Here is an 18400-nt window from a genome sequence, read left to right on the forward strand (position 1 = left end):
TTGGGACCCTAGTACCTAACTGCTAGAGTCATCAGGATTAGAAATGATAGTATGTATAATAGCCTTTAAAAAATTAATTCTCTATTTTACTTTAATTCTTGCAATAAAAACAGAAGTCAACTTTTTTTTTGCCTCCCACTGAATATGTCATTAATAACAAAGATGTTCAAGATATAATAGTCAAAACTCAAATGAATTTGGAGACTATTAAATCTTTTGTAATTCTCCACATGAATTACAGATTGATTATACATTTCATTAAAATAGAATTTAAATGGTAATAATTAAAATGTAATTTAAATTTTCTGCTAAGAGAAATATTGTTTTCATTCTTGCTAATCTTTTCCTGCTATTGAGCCACCACTAATATTACCTTTATCTCCATGGGTATAACAGCCTTTTGTAGCCTGGGTTCCACAACAGAACTCAGCCCTAACGTCCTCAGGCCTCTATTGTGTGTAATGAATTATCTTCTCTTCTGTGTGTCTAGAATGGTATAGAAATGATCTACCATCCTTGGGAGAGTTGAGAATACAGTCATCTGAGTCAGTGTCTGGTTCTGTGGTTCAGAGACCCTGACTGGGATGCCTGGCACGTAGTAGGCACTCGGTATAAATAGAGTGATTCCTGTTGTTGCATAGGAGTCACATGAAAGAGAGCTGGCTTTCCGAATTTCTGTTTGGTGTTAGCTTCTTCGGGAAAGGATATTTTCTGGAGTGTGATTCAGTAAGTGGACGTCTCTGGGGGGTTTCTCAGTCCTTGTCTCTGGATCTGAGACTGGCTCTGGCAGTAGGACCTTGGATGACTCCTCTCTTTGCCCTCTTGTATTGTACCAGCCTCCTTCCTCCACTGCAGGGCGCCAAAGTACTGCCTCCCATCCAAGTAGAGTTTTAGAATGTCAGTTATCTTCCCATAACTGTCCTTATGTTAGAGAACTTACTCAGGCCTCGGATTTAATGCTTCTCTACATGGCTTGTTAGTAATGTATTCAGTTCTGGGTGTTGATACCTGCCTTTTTGGGTTGCTGATCATTTTTTAATACATTGTTAAAGACACTGTGTTTTTTAAATCATCTTGTGACTTTTCTGTGACATTTCTTTTTAAAATTTTTTATTTTTATACAGTGTTACAGGTTACTTTCCATTTACAGTTATCAGGAAATACTGGTTATATTCTGTGTGTTGTATTATATCCTTGAGCCCATCATCCCCCCAGTAGTTCGTACCTCCCCTTCCCTCACCTTTATCTTGTCCCTTCTGCTTTCCCTCTTCCCACTGGTAACCACTAGTTTGTTCTCTATAAAGATATTGTTTTAATGTTTTCCAATGAATACTTTCTCACGACTGCTTCTTATTTTATTTTAGCTACCGATCTGCTTCTTGCGTGGAATCCCATTTGTTTGGGGTTGGTAGAAGGTGTTATTGGAAAAATTCAGCTTCATTCAGGTATGTTTCTGTAAACTCCTTAAGCTTGTCAAATTTGATGTGGCATTCTATGACATTATTTTCTATGAGGATAAATGTAGATTCTGTAATGGCTTGGATTCCTTTACCTTAATTTTGGATCTACCCAAAGTGGGTATATTTTCATGTTGCAGAAACCAGTACTCGAGAAACCAAGCACCACACTTGGAGAGTTGGCGAACTCGTTTATTATGCCAGTGAGCCCAGAGGAGTTAACACTCCAAGCTCTGAGCCCCGAACAAAGGGATTACAGAGTTTTTATAGACAGACTGTAGTGGGCAACACTAGCTGTTTATAGACTGGTTTAAACTAAGGAGTTTTGTGAGTGCAGGAACAGTGGTCAAGATGGGGAAGGGGATGCCTGACCTGGACAGGCATGATTAAGCAGGTTTGCAGGGACTGGGCAGTTGCAAAGAGCAGGATAAGGGTGAGTGAGATAAACTCCAGTTCCTAGTATTACAAGTCCCCACTTTGTGAAACTACATGACCTACATGATCTAGACTTTGCAAGGGGCAAGCTGAGTTATAGAGGCAGAAGGAAAAGGAGGTTATGTAAAATTTTAACTTTTCCTCTTCATAAGTATAAGGGAAACAAAAATACAGGCATCCCTCGTTTTATTGTCCTTTGCAGATGTTGTGTTTTTTTTTTTTTTCAGATTGAAGGTTTATGGCAATTCTGAGTCCAACAAATACATTAGTGCCATTTTTCCAACAGCATTTGGTCATTTCATGTCTCTGTCACATTTAGGTAATTCACACAATATTTCAAACTTTATATTTGTTATGGTGATCTGTGATCAGTGATCTTTGTTACTGTTATGATTCACTGAAGGCTCAGATGATGGTTAACATTTTTTAGTAAGAAAGTATTTTTTAAATGAAGGATAGTTGATATACAGTGTTAGTTTCTGGTATATGGCAAAGTGATTTAGTTACATATGTATGTATACACACACACGCACACTTTCATGTTCTTTTATATTATATGTTAATATACTGAATATAGCTCCCAGTGTAATACAGTAGGATCTTGTTGTTTATCTATTTTATATTTATATATAGAAGTTTGTACCTGCTAATCCCAAACTCCTAGTTCATCCCTCCCCTATCCTTCTTCCCTTTGGTAACCATAAGTTTGTTTTTTAAGTCTATGAGTCTTTCTCTATTTCATAAATAAGTTCATTTGTGTTATGTTTTAGATTCCATGGGTAAGTGATAGCATATGGTGTTTGTCTTTCTCTTTCTGGCTTGTTTACATTATGATAATCTCTAGGTCTATCCATGTTGCTGCAAATGGCATTGTTGCATTCTTTATTAAGGCTGAATAGTTTTCTATTGCCTGTATACCACATCTTCTTTATCCATTTATCCGTTGATGGACATTTAGTTGCTTCCATGTCTTGGCTATTATAAATAAATAGTGCTGCTATGAACTTTGGTACATTGATATGTGTATCTTTTCAAATTATAGTGTTCTCTGGATATGTGCCCCGGAGTGAGATTATTGGATCATGTGGCAACTGTACTTTTCGTTTTTAAAGAAACCTCCATACTGTTTTCTATGTGGCTGTACCAATTTACATTCCCACCAACAGTGTTGGAAGGTTTCCTTTTCTCCACACCCTCTCCAACATTTGTTATTTGTAGACTTTTTAATAATGGCCATTCTGACTGGTGTGAGGTGGTACCTCATTGTTTTGATTTGCATTTCTCTAATAATTAGCATTGTTGAGCATGTGTTCAACTGTCGATTGGCCATCTGTATGTCTTCTTTGGAGAAATGTTAACTTAGGGTAATTTTTTGCCCATTTTTGATTGAGTTGTTTGTTTTTTTGTCACTGAGTTGTATGAGCTGTCTGTGTATTTTGGAAATTAAGCCCTTGTCAGTGACATGGTTTGCAAATATTTTCTCCTATTCTGTAGATTGTCTTTTCATTTTGTTTATGGCTTCCTTTGTTGTATAAAAGCTTATAAGTTTGGATTAAGTTCCACTTGTTTATTTTTGGTTTTATGTCTATTGCCTGGGGAGACTGACCTTAGAAAACAGTGGTATGATTTATGTTAGAGAATGTTTTGTCTTTGTTCTCTTCTAGGAGTTTTATGGTGTTGTATTATACTTAAACCATTTTGAGTTTATTTTTGTGTATAGTGTGAGGGTGTGTTTTAACTTCACTGATTTACATGAGCTGTCCAGCTTTTCCAACACCACTTGCTGAAGAACCTGTCTTTTCTCCATTGTAGTTAATATGTTCGGTGAAGAAGTACTTTTAATTAACGTATGTACATTTTTAGACATAATCCATCCACATTTAGTAGACTGCAGTTTGGTGTAAACAACTTTTATAGGCACTGGGAAACCAAAAAAATTTGTGTGACTTGTTTTATTGCTGTATTTGCTTCCTTGCAGTAGTCTGGAACGGAATGTACAGTATCTCCAAGGGATGCCTATAAAGCTTTAGAGAAAGGAGGCATAATATTAAAATCCTTTCTTCCTCTTAAACCCAGCAACTTATTAAATGCCTACTCTCAGGAATTGTGTTAGTTGATGGAATACAATAGTGAGCATAAACTGACCTGTTCCCATCCTCATGGAGCTTTCGGTTTAAGAGGGAAGACTAGACACTAGTGATTAATCACTGAAATAAGTGTATAATTATTTGTTAATTGTGATAGGTGCTCTGACAGATACACCAGCTTCACTGGTTTTGAGGGAGAATAGTGGGAATAAGGCTGGAGAGGTAGGCAGGTGGCAGACCAGGACTGATCGGCTTTGGTCAGCTGACTGTTCCTCATATAGTCAACTCTGGCCAGTGAAGAGAAGGGGCCTGTTAGTACACAGTGCGGTGCTTCTAGGAGTCCTGTCCAGGGAAGGCAAATTGATGGAAAGTCTAGTTCATTCACCAGATCCTCCCTTGGAAGGACAGGCACCTGTGCCCTGAGTTCAGAGGGAATTTTGTTAAAAGATAGGTGTTACATAGGCAGGTCCCAAAAAGTCATTAAAAGGACTAACTGAAATATTTTAAGCACTAAATTTAAATATATATTTTTTCTTTGTTATCGATTTTAATGTGAGTTAAGAGCTATAGGAAGCTTTGCTATTACTACTGTGCAATCAGGAGTGTAGCCACCTTTGTATGTTTTTAAAAATTCTTCTAAGGTAAAATTGTTGCGCATTTGGAAGCCGGGTTGATTTCTGAATGTAAAGCACAAATTGCATCAGTTCAGTTCAGTTGCTCAGTCATGTCAGACTCTTTGCGACCCCATGAATCACAGCACATCAGGCCTCTCTGTCCATCACCAACTCCCGGAGTTCACTCAAACTCATGTCCATCGAGCTGGTGATGCCATCCAGCCATCTCATTCTCTGTTGTCCCGTCTCCTTCCGCCCCCAATCCCTCCTAGAATCAGTCTTTTCCAATGAGTCAACTCGTCGCATGAGGTGGCCAAAGTATTGGAGTTTCAGCTTTAGCATCAGTCCTTCCAATGAACACCCAGGATTGATCTCCTCTAGAATGGATTGGTTGGATCTCCTTGCAGTCCAAGGGACTCTCAAGAGTCTTTTCTAGCACCACAGTTCAAAAGCATCAGTTCTTCGGCGCTCAGCTTTCTTCACAGTCCAACTCTCACATCCATACATGACCATGGGAAAAACCATAGCCTTGACTAGACGGACCTGGGTTGGCAAAGTCATGTCTCTGCTTTTTAGTATGCTATCTAGGTTGGTCATAACTTTCCTTCCAAGGAGTAAGTGTCTTTTAATTTCATGGACACTCTTAATTTCCTTTTGCTAATTTTTTGTTTATTTATAAAAACTGTTAAATATTTTATCGACACAAAGAGCTATTTGTCACCGATACACAGTATACTTGTAAATTAAACACATTTATCTACCACGTAGATTAAGAAATGAAACCAGTGTCTTTGGAACTCTCGCTGCCTTTCTTCAAGTGTCCCTTTCCCTTCAAGAGAATCTGTGATTTTGAATATTGTACTTATTAGCCCATTGATTTTCATTATTGCTTTTGTTACATATATATCCCTAAATAATATGGTGCTGCTGCTGCTGCTAAGTCACTTCAGTCATGTCTGACTCTGTGCAACCCCATAGACGGCAGCCCACCACTCTCTGCCAGCCCTGTGTTTCTCAAGGCAAGAACACTGGAGTGGGTTGCCATTTCCTTCTCCAGTGCATGAAAGTGGAAAGTGAAAGTGAAGTCACTCAGTCATGTTCGACTCTTCGCGACCTCATGGACTGCAGCCTACCAGGCTCCTCCGTCCATGGGATTTTCCAGGCAAGAGTACTAGAGTGGATATGGTGCTAAGTTTTGTATTTTGTAAATTTTGTATAAATGATGTTAAGCCACTTGTGTTCTTTCACTTGGTGCCCCTACTCACACAACTGGATACTTTTGAGATTTGTCCACTTTGATATATGAAACTTTAGTTCCTATCTTCACTATTGTATTACTGTATCATAATTTGTCCTTTTTCCCATCATTGGGTTTTTTGGGCATTTTTTTGCCATTAGAAATGAGACCACTGTGAGTGTTCTTGTACATTCTGTCTTTGGTAGTTTTAAATTCTTTCAGTACAAAGGAGAAAAGCATTCAGACATTGTGTAACATGCTAATAAGTATTTTAGTCACACTCTCCTACCTGTCCACATTTACATACGTATATTTTTAATTCATTTATATGCTGACAGGATAATTTCACAGTTGAATGTTCTGAGCTAAAATTCATTTTCTATTGTTTAAGTGAAGCGTGTGAAACTTTTGAGTTATTTTTCTCCAATTTCAGTTACATCTTGAAACAATGAATAAATCACTGACATGAGTCAAGAGACCTGAATTCAAGCTTTATTTATTAGAGCTTTGAGATATGAGAGAAATTACATAACATCTGTCTCATCTGTTGCTGTGTAATAAACTGCCACAAAAGTTTTAAAGCCTTAAAACAGTAACAGTTTATCATATCTCAAGTGCTGTGGGTTGACACGTGGCTCTTCTGCCCTTTTCGTGTGTTGGCCAGGGTCATCTGAGTGGCAGCACTCAGCTAGGGGTTTGCCTGAGGCATCTTAGTTTTCCTTCATGTATCATTCCTTCCATGTAGCTCATCTCACGAGGCCTCTTTTTGGGCCCTCTCTGTCTCCTGGATACCTGGACATCCTTTCAGGGTGCTGAGGTGACAAGTTCCAGTGTAGAAGGGCTTATTGAGCCTCTGCTTGCATCACTGAGCTTGCTAATATCCCATTGGTCAGAGGAGGTCACACAGCCAAACCCAGAACCAACATGGGAAGGGGCTTTGCAAGGGTTTGCATCCCAGGAGGCTAGTTCTCTGGGGCCCCCAATGCCCCAGAGCCTCTACTTCCTTGTAAACTATAAAACGAGTAAAAATAACTGCTCACTTTTTTTTCCTGAGGGTATTATGGGTCTCAAGGTAATATACCTCAAGGTGCTTAGTAAATTATCACTATTTTATCAGTTCTTTTGGTTGCAAATACAAACCTATCAGTTCATGCAAACAAGTTTTTATTAGAATTCAAGGGAACAAAAACAAAAAGCTGATTTGTTCAGGATCTGAAATTACATTTTGTGGCAGATAGTCTCTGACTGTCACTTGTCTCTGTACATCTCTTATACATTCTTGTCTTCTTTTGTGTTTTTGTGTTTCTGTGTTTGTGTATGTGAGATGAAATTTCTGTCCTTATGTGGTACTCAGACCGACCTTAGCCCTCAAGCCAACCAGCATCTGATGGACCCTATAATTTCTGGAGATTGACTGGCTCTCTAGTTAAGACCCTAGGGAAGAGACCCTTTTTGGCTCAGTTTGAGTCAGGGGCCTTCCCTGGTCACAAAGTTCAAACATGCCCGCTGCACTAAGCAGGACAGTCAGTCAAAGCAGAAGGGTTTGAACTTGACAAAGAAACCCCAAGTCATTTCCTAAAGCAATATACAAATATGCTACTGGTTGGTGAGTTTGATGCAGTGAACGTATGGTCATTGGGCGGGTGGGGGCATTTCCTTTGGTCTTTTGTGGTCGGCCCCTGCTTACATGCGCCTTCCCTCCTTGTACCTCATGCCTTTCTTTGGACCAAAAAGAAGTTGGTGGGCAGTGTAGATACCTGTCATGTAGGATATTTTGGAAGGAGGAAAAGCGAGGGAATAGAGTGAACTAGAGAATATAATAAAGAAAATATTAAAAAGAAGCAGGGCTGGGCAAGTTTTTCACACTCCTAATCTCTGCACTTCCTCCCCCCTCCCCCGCCCCACCCTCTCTTGTCGCATCACTTCTAAGGTTTGGCTGTTAAGAAAGGATACAGGGGAAAGAAAGGATACAGGGGAAAAAACAAAGGAAAATCTCTTTTCTGGGCCCCTGCTGCTCTTTCCCTCACCCAGAGAACTGCAGCCCCACCCTGTGTACCACTCCACGCCGGCTCCCATGCTCTGAGCATCCATCTTGCTCTTCCCGCCTTCTCTTTCTTCATCCTCTGTCCTGGGCATGCCTCATTTCCTCCCCACCCTGTGTTCCACCTGAGCTCTTGCTTTGACCACACTATCAGCTTGCCTGCTGGGCAGTGTGCTCCTGATATGTGTTAGAACTGAAATATTGGCTCCAAGTGCACTTTCTCACGGGAGCATCTTACCTTCTGGGGGTAGAAGATGAGTGGAAGATGTCTGTACTTAAACTCCTTCTCACTCCTCTTTCCCTCCTACTTATTCTCTACATATTAATGCATGAAGTTTTGTTCTTGCCTAGTGAGATGGGAACAAAAGTTTACTTGAACAGTTGTCATTGACAGTCTAAAAGCGGCGTGGGTGAGCTGTGACTGTCATCAAGCAGTCGTGACTTTGGAACGGCGTTAGTTTGCTAGGCTGCCGCAGCCTAGTTCCTCAAACTTGGGGCTTAAACAAATTTATTTTCTTGTCGTTCTGGAGGCTTAAAGTCTAAGATCTAGTCGTCAGGGTTGGTCTCTTCTGAGGCCTCTTTTGTTGGCTTGTAGATGTCTATCTTCTTGTGTCTTCACGTTATTTTCTCTCTGTGTGTTTGTCTCCAGGTTTCCTCTTATAAGGACACCGGTCATTAGGGACTAGAGCGCACCCTAATGACCTCATTTAACTTAATTACGGCTTTAAAGATCCCATTCTTTAAAACAGGCTCTGGGGGTTAGGACTCCAACATAATGAATTTTAAGGGGACCTAATTCAATCCGTAATAGGAACCTAACATCCTCTGGAATGCTCACTACAAAAGCATGTCCAGGAGAATTCTCACCTTTGCATCTGCCCTTTTATTTTACAGTGGAATAGGCCATTCCCCAAGTATCACTGAGTAGGCACTGGCCCCAGCACTGGACTAACCTTGAGGTCACATGATTGCCTTGGATCAGGTTATTCATCCAAGCCTCAGTTGCTGGGTGATGACACCACCTAGATATGGTTATGGTAAGTTTAATAAACTCTCATTAAGTGCTTAGCATGGCTTCTGATAATAGTAGGTATTCAATAGATGCTGGCTATTATTATTATTTTTTCCCTTAGTTTTAAAGGTAAAACATATCACTAGAGAATACTTAAGTTCTGGATGTATAATTTTGAATAAATGTTAAACTTAGACTGTTTTTTCCAGCAACACTAAGTTTTACTGAAACTAATGATACTAACGTCACTAAAAGACGACATGGTGGGGATTATGAAAGCAGTGTTTTTAGAAGAGAAGTATTCGCAGCATTAGTGAAAGTTATACTCTGTAAGTTGTGTGCCCGTTTAGAAAAATGTATGGTAGAAAAGAATTTAGAAGTATTATTTGGTTGTGGAATCCTTTGCTGATAACTGCCCTTCCTTTTATAGCAAGCTCTGCCCCTCAAATTGTTCTATTAACGCTGGTGCCTAGAAAACAAACTATTTAGAATAGTTGGCCTTTCTCCAGTCTGGAAGGTCTCTTCCCCCAGACACTTGCAGGCAGGTAGACTTTCAGCCAGGGTCTAATGAGCCTATCTTGACAGCCTGAAGTTGTCTGACTCTGCTTTGATCGGTTGGGATTTATTAGGATGAGGAACAGAAAGTCGAAGGAACATGTAATGTGCTAAATAGATGAAGGAAAAGTAAAACTCCATGAAAAATCATTGTCTTCTATTCCTGTAGTGTCCAGGAGGAAGTCAGAATGATGGTCAGATCTTACCACAATTGTAACGACACATTAATTTTTTATCTTCTTCTTTTCTGTTTGTCTTCTTCTTCCCTCTCTAGAGGATAAGCTCGAAGACAGGGGCTGTGTTTGTTGTGCTCATTGCTGTATCCCCCTGTTCAGTGGCTATTCAAAAATATTCAGCACATAATTATTTAACAGATATTTAGAGAGTGCCTGTTGTATGCTGGGGGCTACAGGGTGAACAAAATGCAAAGCTTCCAGGAGCATAGAGTCAAATCCAAGAGCTAGATATTAATTGCCCAGTCAGAGTTTTATTATAAACTTAAGCTTCTGAAGAAGACAAATGTGAGATATTATGAAGCACAGAGCAGAGGGCGTGACTGGTGGGGATGGGGTTCCTGGATGGAAGGCATCCCTGAGGAATTGATGTCTCAGCTGAGGCCTGAAATGTGTTTTCTCAGTCACGAGGATCTTTTTGCACATGGCTTACTCTGCCAACAACTGTTCTCCTCTCACTTTCCCCACCCTGACTCTGTCCAAATTGCCCTACTGAAATAGTTCTGACTTCGACTCACATCACCTCTGTAGGAACGTCCTCCATCCAGAGAATGGTATGTCATCACACAGATCACCTTGAAAAGATGGCTTGCGTGCTAATTGCGTCAGTTGTGTCCAACTCTGTGTGACCCTATGGAATGTAGCCCGCCAGACCCCTCTGTCCATGGGGTTCTCCAGCAAGAATACTGGAGTGGGTGTCTATGCCCTCCTCCAGGGGTTTTTCCAAACCCAGAGATCCAACCCACCTCTTTTATGTATCTACACTAGTGACACCTGGGAAACCCCCAAGATGGCTTGAGGCTGGAGGTTTTAAATGTATTACAGAAGCTCTTTAAAATCTACAGTAGTCCTCCCCCTGTCCTGCCCCGGTCCGTAGTTTCCCTTTCTGAAGTTTCAGTTACCTGTGGTCAGCTGTGGTCCAAAAATATTAAATGGAAAATTCCAGAAATAAACAGTTCACAAGTTGTAAATTGCATGGTGTCCTGAGTGGTGTGATATCTCTGTGCCCTCTGGGATATGAATCATCCCTTTGTCCAGCGTATCCACACAGTATGTTTCCAGCCCATTTAGTCACATAACTGGTTCACTTATCAGATTGGCTGTTGGTATCATAGTGCTGTGTTCAAGTAACACTTATTTTACTTAGTAATGACCCCAGTGTTCAAGAAGGAATGTGTATATAAGGTTTGGTTCTATCTGCAGTTTCAGGCATCTGCTGAGAGTCCTGGAATGTATCCCCTGTGGGTATGTGTCCTGAAGACTGCGCATGCGTGGGTGCTAATTTGCTTTAGTTGTGTCTGACTCTTTGTGACCCCATGGACTGGAACCCGCCAGGCTCCTCTGTCCATGGTATTCTCCAGGCAAGAATACCGGAGTGGGTTGCCATTTCCTCCTCCAAGGTATCTTCCCAACCCAGGGATTGAACCTGTGTCTCTTAGGTCTCCTGAATTGGCAGGTGGGTTCTTTACCACTAGTTCCACGAGGATAAGTTTGTTAGGCTATGAAATATCTGACCATAAAATGCAAATGTATCCACAGTGCATTCAGAACTAGTTTGAAGAGAGAATTGTCAGGAATCCTGATTTATTTAGCAATAGGGGCTCTTCGTTTAGTAATTACGAGAATTACTACTCCTAGTATTGAACAGCTACAGACACAATTCACTCAAGTCTCTCCCATTCATTAAAATAGTATCACCATCTGCTTCTCTACTTTTAAAGTGGTGAGGATATCGAGATCCTTAAAATGGTACAATGTATTATATATATAATTTTTAAAGTGTGATTTTGGTCCCTTGCTGTCTATGGAGACTTTGCTGTGACATTCAATGATATGAAATATTTTTATACCTACAGTGTGAATGAATGGAATGTCACCAGCATTGCTTTCATAGTTTCTAAAAAGCCACTAGAAAGGCCCACGCTTTAGGGGCACTAGAGAAAAGGGAAGAGAAGCCTGGCAGGGCCCCTGCTTGAGGCCTGCTTCTTGGGCACGGCCTTTAGATAGTACTTCTGTTTAAATATGAGTTTCATAGTCTGTGTACAATTGCATTGTGGGAGAAGATTGTTTTATTTCTACTGATGATTCATAGAAACATGTAAGGATTGTGATAATGGTTGCACAACTACAAGTTCATTAAAATCATTGGCTTATTTATACTTAAAATGAGTGAATTTTATGGTATATAAATTATATCTCAAAAAAGCCACTGAAACATTTGTCAGAATACTTTTTTGTATCCTTTTGTCATTACTTCTGATTTTATCTTAATAATTAATCTACCTTTTGGTAACTTAAAGGTGACTTTTTTCATTTCTAAAGTTACTTTGAGGGAAGAATCTTAAAGATTAACAGTATTATTTGTCATATAACATTTCTACCAGATAATCTGAAGTGTAACTTAAAAAGTCGTTTTATATTCAGTTTTTCATGGCTTCCCTTATGGCTCAGCTGGTAAAGAATCCACCTGCAATGCGGGAGACCTGGGTTTGATCCCTGGGTTGGGAAGATCCCCTGGAGAAGGGAAAGGCTACCCACTCCAGTATTCCGGCCTGGAGAATTCCATGGACTGTATAGTCCATGGGATCACAAACAGTCGGACACAACTGAGCGACTTTGATTCATGAGTGTCTCAGAACTCGTGAATTTTGGAGGTAAGATTCATGTTGGTGACTAGGTTCCTGGTTAACCCTTAAAAGATTCTTTCACTGTAGTTTAGCTGATCTATTCAGTTAATAGCTTTGGGTCTTGAAAGCAGGCGGGCTACACGGCCAGGGGCTCCTTTCTTTGGCATCTTCTGGTTGCTCTTGTTTGCTTCTGTCTTCCTTTTACTCTCTCCCCAGGTACCTAGGTGCTTGAATGACCCTTCCCTCCTCTCTTTGCTCCCCTCTATCTACTCCATTACTTTATGCTTCAGAATTTCCCATCACCTCCCTTGTCCCTGATCTGTGCTCCAGTCTCCTTGTGGATGGTTCCACCTCCCTGGTAGGAGCAGTGCTTGAATGAGACACATGAAGGTGACCCACAGTTCTCAGCTTTCCCATGGGCATCAGACAAGCATGCTGCTTAGTTCTGAGCATATCCCTGACAGATTTCTATATCCTGAGGCAGAGAGATATGTTAGAGGTTGGCCAGCTTGCCTCTTCTGTTTCAGTCATTCTGCTGTCCAGTTATAAATGAACTTGTTCTTAAACTCCAGTTGTTTTCTCAGTGATTTCTATGGCAGTGATATTAAAAGTTCTTAACTGCATAAAGAGAAGAATCTGGTAAAGGTAAGAGTGACTGAGTGGATGTATGAGCCACCTATAAAGGTGTTTCCTATATTTATATTCTTTCCTCCTTTATGTTCTTATTAAGGTTTTTATATTATTGAACATTCCACTCCAGTACTCTTGCCTAGAAAATCCCATGGATGGAAGAGCCTGGTAGACTGCAGTCCATGGGGTCGCTAAGGGTCGGACACGACTGAGCGACTTCGCTTTCACTTTTCACTTTCCACTTTCACACATTGGAGAAGGAAATGGCAACCCACTCCAGTGTTCTTGCCTGGAGAATCCCAGGGACAGGGGAGCCTGGTGGGCTTCCGTCTGTGGGGTCACACAGAGTCGGACACGACTGAAGTGACTTAGCAGCAGCAGCAGCATCTTCCTGAACATTTTGAAGTGATTATAATAAAATTATTATCAGGTCTAATTGTGTTTTAAAAAGGATATTTTTGATTAAAAAAAAAACTCACTTACTTAGATGTGGCCAGTATCAGCCATCCAGGGCAGAAAATGAAGGTTATTCATCTAATTGACTTTGACTTGGCTCTCAGGTTTGTTACAGCCTGTGGGCTTGTGTTCCCTCAAGCAGAGAGGCCTGTAACCTCCAACCTCACAGCATACTTGTGTCATTCCTCAAAACAGTAGTTTATCTTCATGATGATAAACCTTCACCGTTGCTGCTGCTGCTGCTAAGTCACTTCAGTCGTGTCCAACTCTGTATGACCCCATAGACGGAAGCCCACCAGGCTCCCCCATCCCTGGGATTCTCCAGGCAAGAACACTGGAGTGGGTTGCCATTTGCTTCTCCAATGTGTGAAAGTGAAAAGTGAAAGTGAAGTCGCTCAGTCGTGTCCGACCCTAGCGACCCCACAGACTGCAGCCTACTAGGCTCCTCCATCCATGGGATTTTCTAGGCAAGAGTACTGGAGTGGCTTGCCATTGCCTTCTCCGAAACCTTCACCGTAAATAACCCCAATTATATTTAGTATGCTGGGGTTTAACAGATAGGAAAGTATGTAATAGATTAACATTTTAAATAAACATGTAAGGAAACATCTTACTTAGCACTTTAGCAAGAGAAAGTTATGTGGAAAATGTACTCTTGTAATAGAAACTCATTTTGCCCATTGATACTTAGACTTTTGTAGTTTTTTTAGGACTGTTACAGATAGAATAGCCTTTATATTTTTATAGATTATAATAGATTAATTTTATGGCAGGTCATTATTAGGGATGTTGTTATTAGGCTGTTTGAATTCATAGGTTAAGCTGAATATGCTTCTGATTGCACCATTTGGTACCTTTGAAATGGACCCTAATAAATGTACCTCATGTCCCAGACACTCTCCTTATGAGTCACTGTCGGTTTTCTGTATGCGCAGACTTAGGACACTTTAGTAGGCAATAGAGCAATCAATCAAGAAACACTGAGTAACTCCTATGTTTGGAAGATGAACAAATTAATGATTGACTCTCTGATCACTGAGAATATTAGAAGCCCAATGTGATGTACTTTTAACTACAGATATCTGACAGTGGAAAAAAACAGCATTGTTGTGTGGTGGTATTGTATTTCTACTTACTTGATGTCCAGTGGTATACGATGGTCCTTGAAATATATTCAAAGGAATATACTACTTTGTTTCTATTAGGGAAAGTATTTTTCTTGATGTGGTTTTTAAAAAATAGAAATGGCCTTAAATAGAAAGCAAAAAATTATATTAAACATACCATGAATCCATATCTTTTAGTAGAAATTTAAATTCATGCAGTTTAGTTGCTCAGTCATGTCCCACTCTTTGTGACTGCATGGATTGTAGCCTGCCAGGCTCCTCTGTCCATGGAATTCTCCAGGCAAGAATTGAGTAGATAGCCATTCCCTTCTCTAAGGGATCTTCCTGATGCAGGTATTGAACCCAGGTCTCCTGCGTTGCAGGCAGATTCTTTGCCATCTGAGCATAAACTTACATAAAATCTGTAGACTTATGTTTATATTCATTTAAAAGTACTAAATGGCCAATTAATAGCTTATGCAATAGGTATCAATGAAGTAGGTTTTATGAACACAGTGAACTGAATTTAAATTCCTACCAAAGATTTATTTTAAAAAAAGAAAAGGCAGGATCCTTCAAATTGGAACATAATTTATCTTGAGATAAGCCATAGTGGCTCCGTAGTAAAGAATCAACCTGCCAATGCCGGAGATGCAGGTTCAACCCCTGGGTCGGGAATATCCCCTGCAGAAGAAGATGGCAACCCACTCCTGTTTTCTTGTCTGGGAAATCCCATAGACAGAAGAGCCTGGCAGGCTATAGTCCATGACGTCACAAAAGAGTCAGAAATTACTTAGTGACTAAACAACAAAGCCATTAAGACATTACCCAATGATTAGATTCTCTTAGAATGCATAGTGTGTTACTGTGCTATATAACAGGTCTTTAAAGATACTTCGTACATTTTAAAAAATGAGATCAAGAGAAACTAGTCAGAGATTGTTTCTGACAGTCACAATATCAAGAAATACTTTGAACTGCAAGAGAAAAAATATGAAGAAAACCACACTTGAGCATCTCATAGTAAAACTGGTAAAAGCTGAAGTCAAAGAAAACATCCTGAAGCAGCCAAAGAAAAGCTACATGTTAAATTCAACGGTATTCAATAAAACTTTGGTAGGAACAGTGGAAGCTGGAAGACAGTGGAATGATACCTTCAAAGTGCCTGTCTAGGATTTTATACCTTCAAAAATTAAGGAAAAAAAAGACATTTTGAGCCAAACAAACTGAATTTGTCACCGCCAGTATCTGCACTAAAATAAATACTAAGGAGTTCTTCAGGTGAAAGGAAAATGATTCCAGATAGGAGCGCGGAAATGTTGGAAGGAACGTAAAACAATGGAAAGAGTAAATGTTGGTAAATTTAAACAAAGTTAGCTTTATATGAGGTTTAAAATTAACACAGAATGAAAACACACAACAATAATCGTAACTATAGTGAGCTAAAAAAGACTGGTGTTCTCAGGTCCTTTCCCTGTCCAGGAACTGGCAAAAGTACTTATTTACATTAGGCTTTTGTAAGTTAGGGCTCATGTTGTCAGACCCTACAATATAACCACTAATAGAATAATAAAAGATTGTAAAAAGCACTCAATCCAAAAGAAGACAAGGAAAGAAAGTATATAGAAGAGGTGAAGAAATGGTAAGATGGTAGAATGATTCTTAAATATTTAAAAAATTACATTACATATAAATGGACTCGTTTAGTCACTAAGTCAAGTCTGACTTCTTTGTGATCCCATGGAGTGTTGCCCGCCAAGCTCCTCTGTCCATGGGATTTCCCAGGCAAGAATACACCTGCATTGGCAGGCAGGTTCTTTACCACTGAGCCACCAGGGAAGCCCATGAATGGATTTAGTAGTTAAAAAGCAAAGCTATTCATAATGGAAAAATAAAATTCATCTACAAGCTACTTTTAAGACAAATACGTTAAGTATATGTATATGTGTAGAGAAAGGCCAAAGTAAAAGGATAGAAAAAAGAGAAACCAAGCAAATGCTAACCTACTGAAAACGGATGTGCTCGTAATAATATCAAAACAGACTTTAAGGCAAGAAGCATAAGCAGATATACATTTCAAAAACAGCCAAAGTTCAAGTCACCAGAAAGATAAAGCAGTGTTAAATTTGTGAGCACCTAAGCCTTAAAGTATAAAAGGAGCAGTGAGTCATTTGGCTTAAATTTATTAGTTCAGAGTGTCAACTTGAAATGGCAGAGAAACACATAAGTATTCTTATTGTCAGCTTGACACAGAAGAAAGGAAAAGTGAGCCAACTATAATTGCCTTTCCTAATTCTCTTTTTCCTTCACAGCAGCACATTTCCATCCTCTGATTTGTCTGGTTCAAATGCGGACTCTAAGCTCTTACTAGAGGCATAATCTGCAGAAGCTCTTCAAGAATTTAAATATTGGTTATTGAATATTATGTTAGGACTTTGGAGTATGTAGTAAATAAATGTTAGTAGTTTGGCATGTGGATATAATTGTAAATTCTTTTGTGTATAAGCTTGCTTGAAACTCAACATTAAAATATACTAAGGTCATGGCATCTGGTCCCATCACTTTATAGTAAACTGAAGGGGAAAAATTGGAAGCAGTTACAGATTTTATTTTCTCGGGCTCCATGGTGACTGCAGCCATGAAATTAAAAGACTCTTGTTTCTTGGAATGAAAGCTAGACAGCATATTAAAAAGAAGATACATCACTTTGCCAACAAAGGTCCATATAGACAAAGCTATGGCTTTTTCCAGTAGTTGTGTGTGGCTATGAGCATTGGACCATAAAGAAGGCTGAGTACCGAAAAAATGTTATTGTTGAATTGTCTTAAAAATCCCACTGAACCGGTCAAATCAGAAACAGTCTTGGAAAAAGGCGAGCCAGAAGGAAAAAAAAAAAATCAGAAAAACAAAATTATTTTCACACAGATACTTCACTCACTTCAAGTGTCTGGCACAGAGAATATGTACTGTGTATGTATTTCTGTCAGTAGGAGCTCTTTTAATTGAACCTTACTTAAGATTAACCAACATTCCTCACTGCCTCTGCAGAATGTATTGGTAGATGTGTTGGATGCTCTAAAGGCTGGTGGAGACTGGGTAGGAAGCCCTCTGTCTTCTGGTAGATAATGGGTTGTGTTTATTTCCATACCTGTTCATACTTGTTTTACTTGATACTGTAATTACATAACTAAATAAACCCATCAACTGTAAATACAAAAGGAATGCCTTCCTGTTTCTATGAAGGCTAAACTGAATGCTTTGAAAAGACTGTATTGCACTGAAAAAAAAATGCTAGGGCTTATTCTCAAAGAACATGGGATTTTATTTCCTGGACTAGGGACTGAACTATGGCCCTTGTAATGGAAGCTCAGAGTTCTAACCACTAGACTGCTGGAAAATTCCCTAAATTATGCATATTTAAAAAATCATTGGTGGTACTTTCTCAGTGGTCCAGGGGTTGAGTCCATCTTGCAATGCAGGGGATGTGGGTTTGATCCTTGGTCAGGGAACTGATATCCCATATGCTGAGGGGTGACTGAGCCCTTGAGCCGAGACTACTGAGCCTGCACACCACAACTAAGATCTGATGCAACTATAAATAAGGAAATATTTTTTAAAAGTCGTTGTTAAGCTCAAGTAAAATTGAAAGGACTAATACCAGCAATGGTAACCAGTTGTTCTTTCTCTGCTAGTCTTATATGAGAGAACTCATAAAGTGGGGTTTGGATTAGATTTAAAGAATTTCCATGGAATGGGGAACAGTGGTGAAAGGGAATATTAATTTTATATGTAATGTTTACATTTTTAAACACATGGAATGTATTCTTTTATTTTCTGTATGATTAACATTAATAAAAATAAAGGATTGCTAGACATACATTGTTGGATCAAATGCTTATCTTTTCTATTG

At 39.5% G+C, this 18400-nt stretch overlaps 1 protein-coding gene across 5 annotated transcripts in view; it reads left to right on the forward strand.

The window, feature by feature from the left end:
* INPP5F (inositol polyphosphate-5-phosphatase F) overlaps positions 1–18400 on the forward strand; it is a 95433-nt gene that overhangs the window by 27923 nt on the left and 49110 nt on the right. For 3 of the 5 annotated variants that reach the window (XM_088842376.1, XM_088842373.1, XM_088842374.1), the window contains exon 2: positions 1365–1445. In XM_088842376.1, the coding sequence (XP_088698502.1) occupies positions 1365–1445 (81 nt within the window). Of the gene's footprint in view, positions 1–1364; positions 1446–2119; positions 2212–8769; positions 8909–18400 lie in introns of those variants that run through there. The other 2 variants (XM_088842372.1, XM_088842375.1) reach the window with 2 other exon arrangements.

The sequence above is a fragment of the Moschus berezovskii genome, chromosome 12 (genome assembly GCF_049115385.1).
Source record: "Moschus berezovskii isolate FMDL1 chromosome 12, NW_MosBer_1.0, whole genome shotgun sequence".
NCBI classification, from domain to species: Eukaryota; Metazoa; Chordata; class Mammalia; order Artiodactyla; family Moschidae; genus Moschus; species Moschus berezovskii.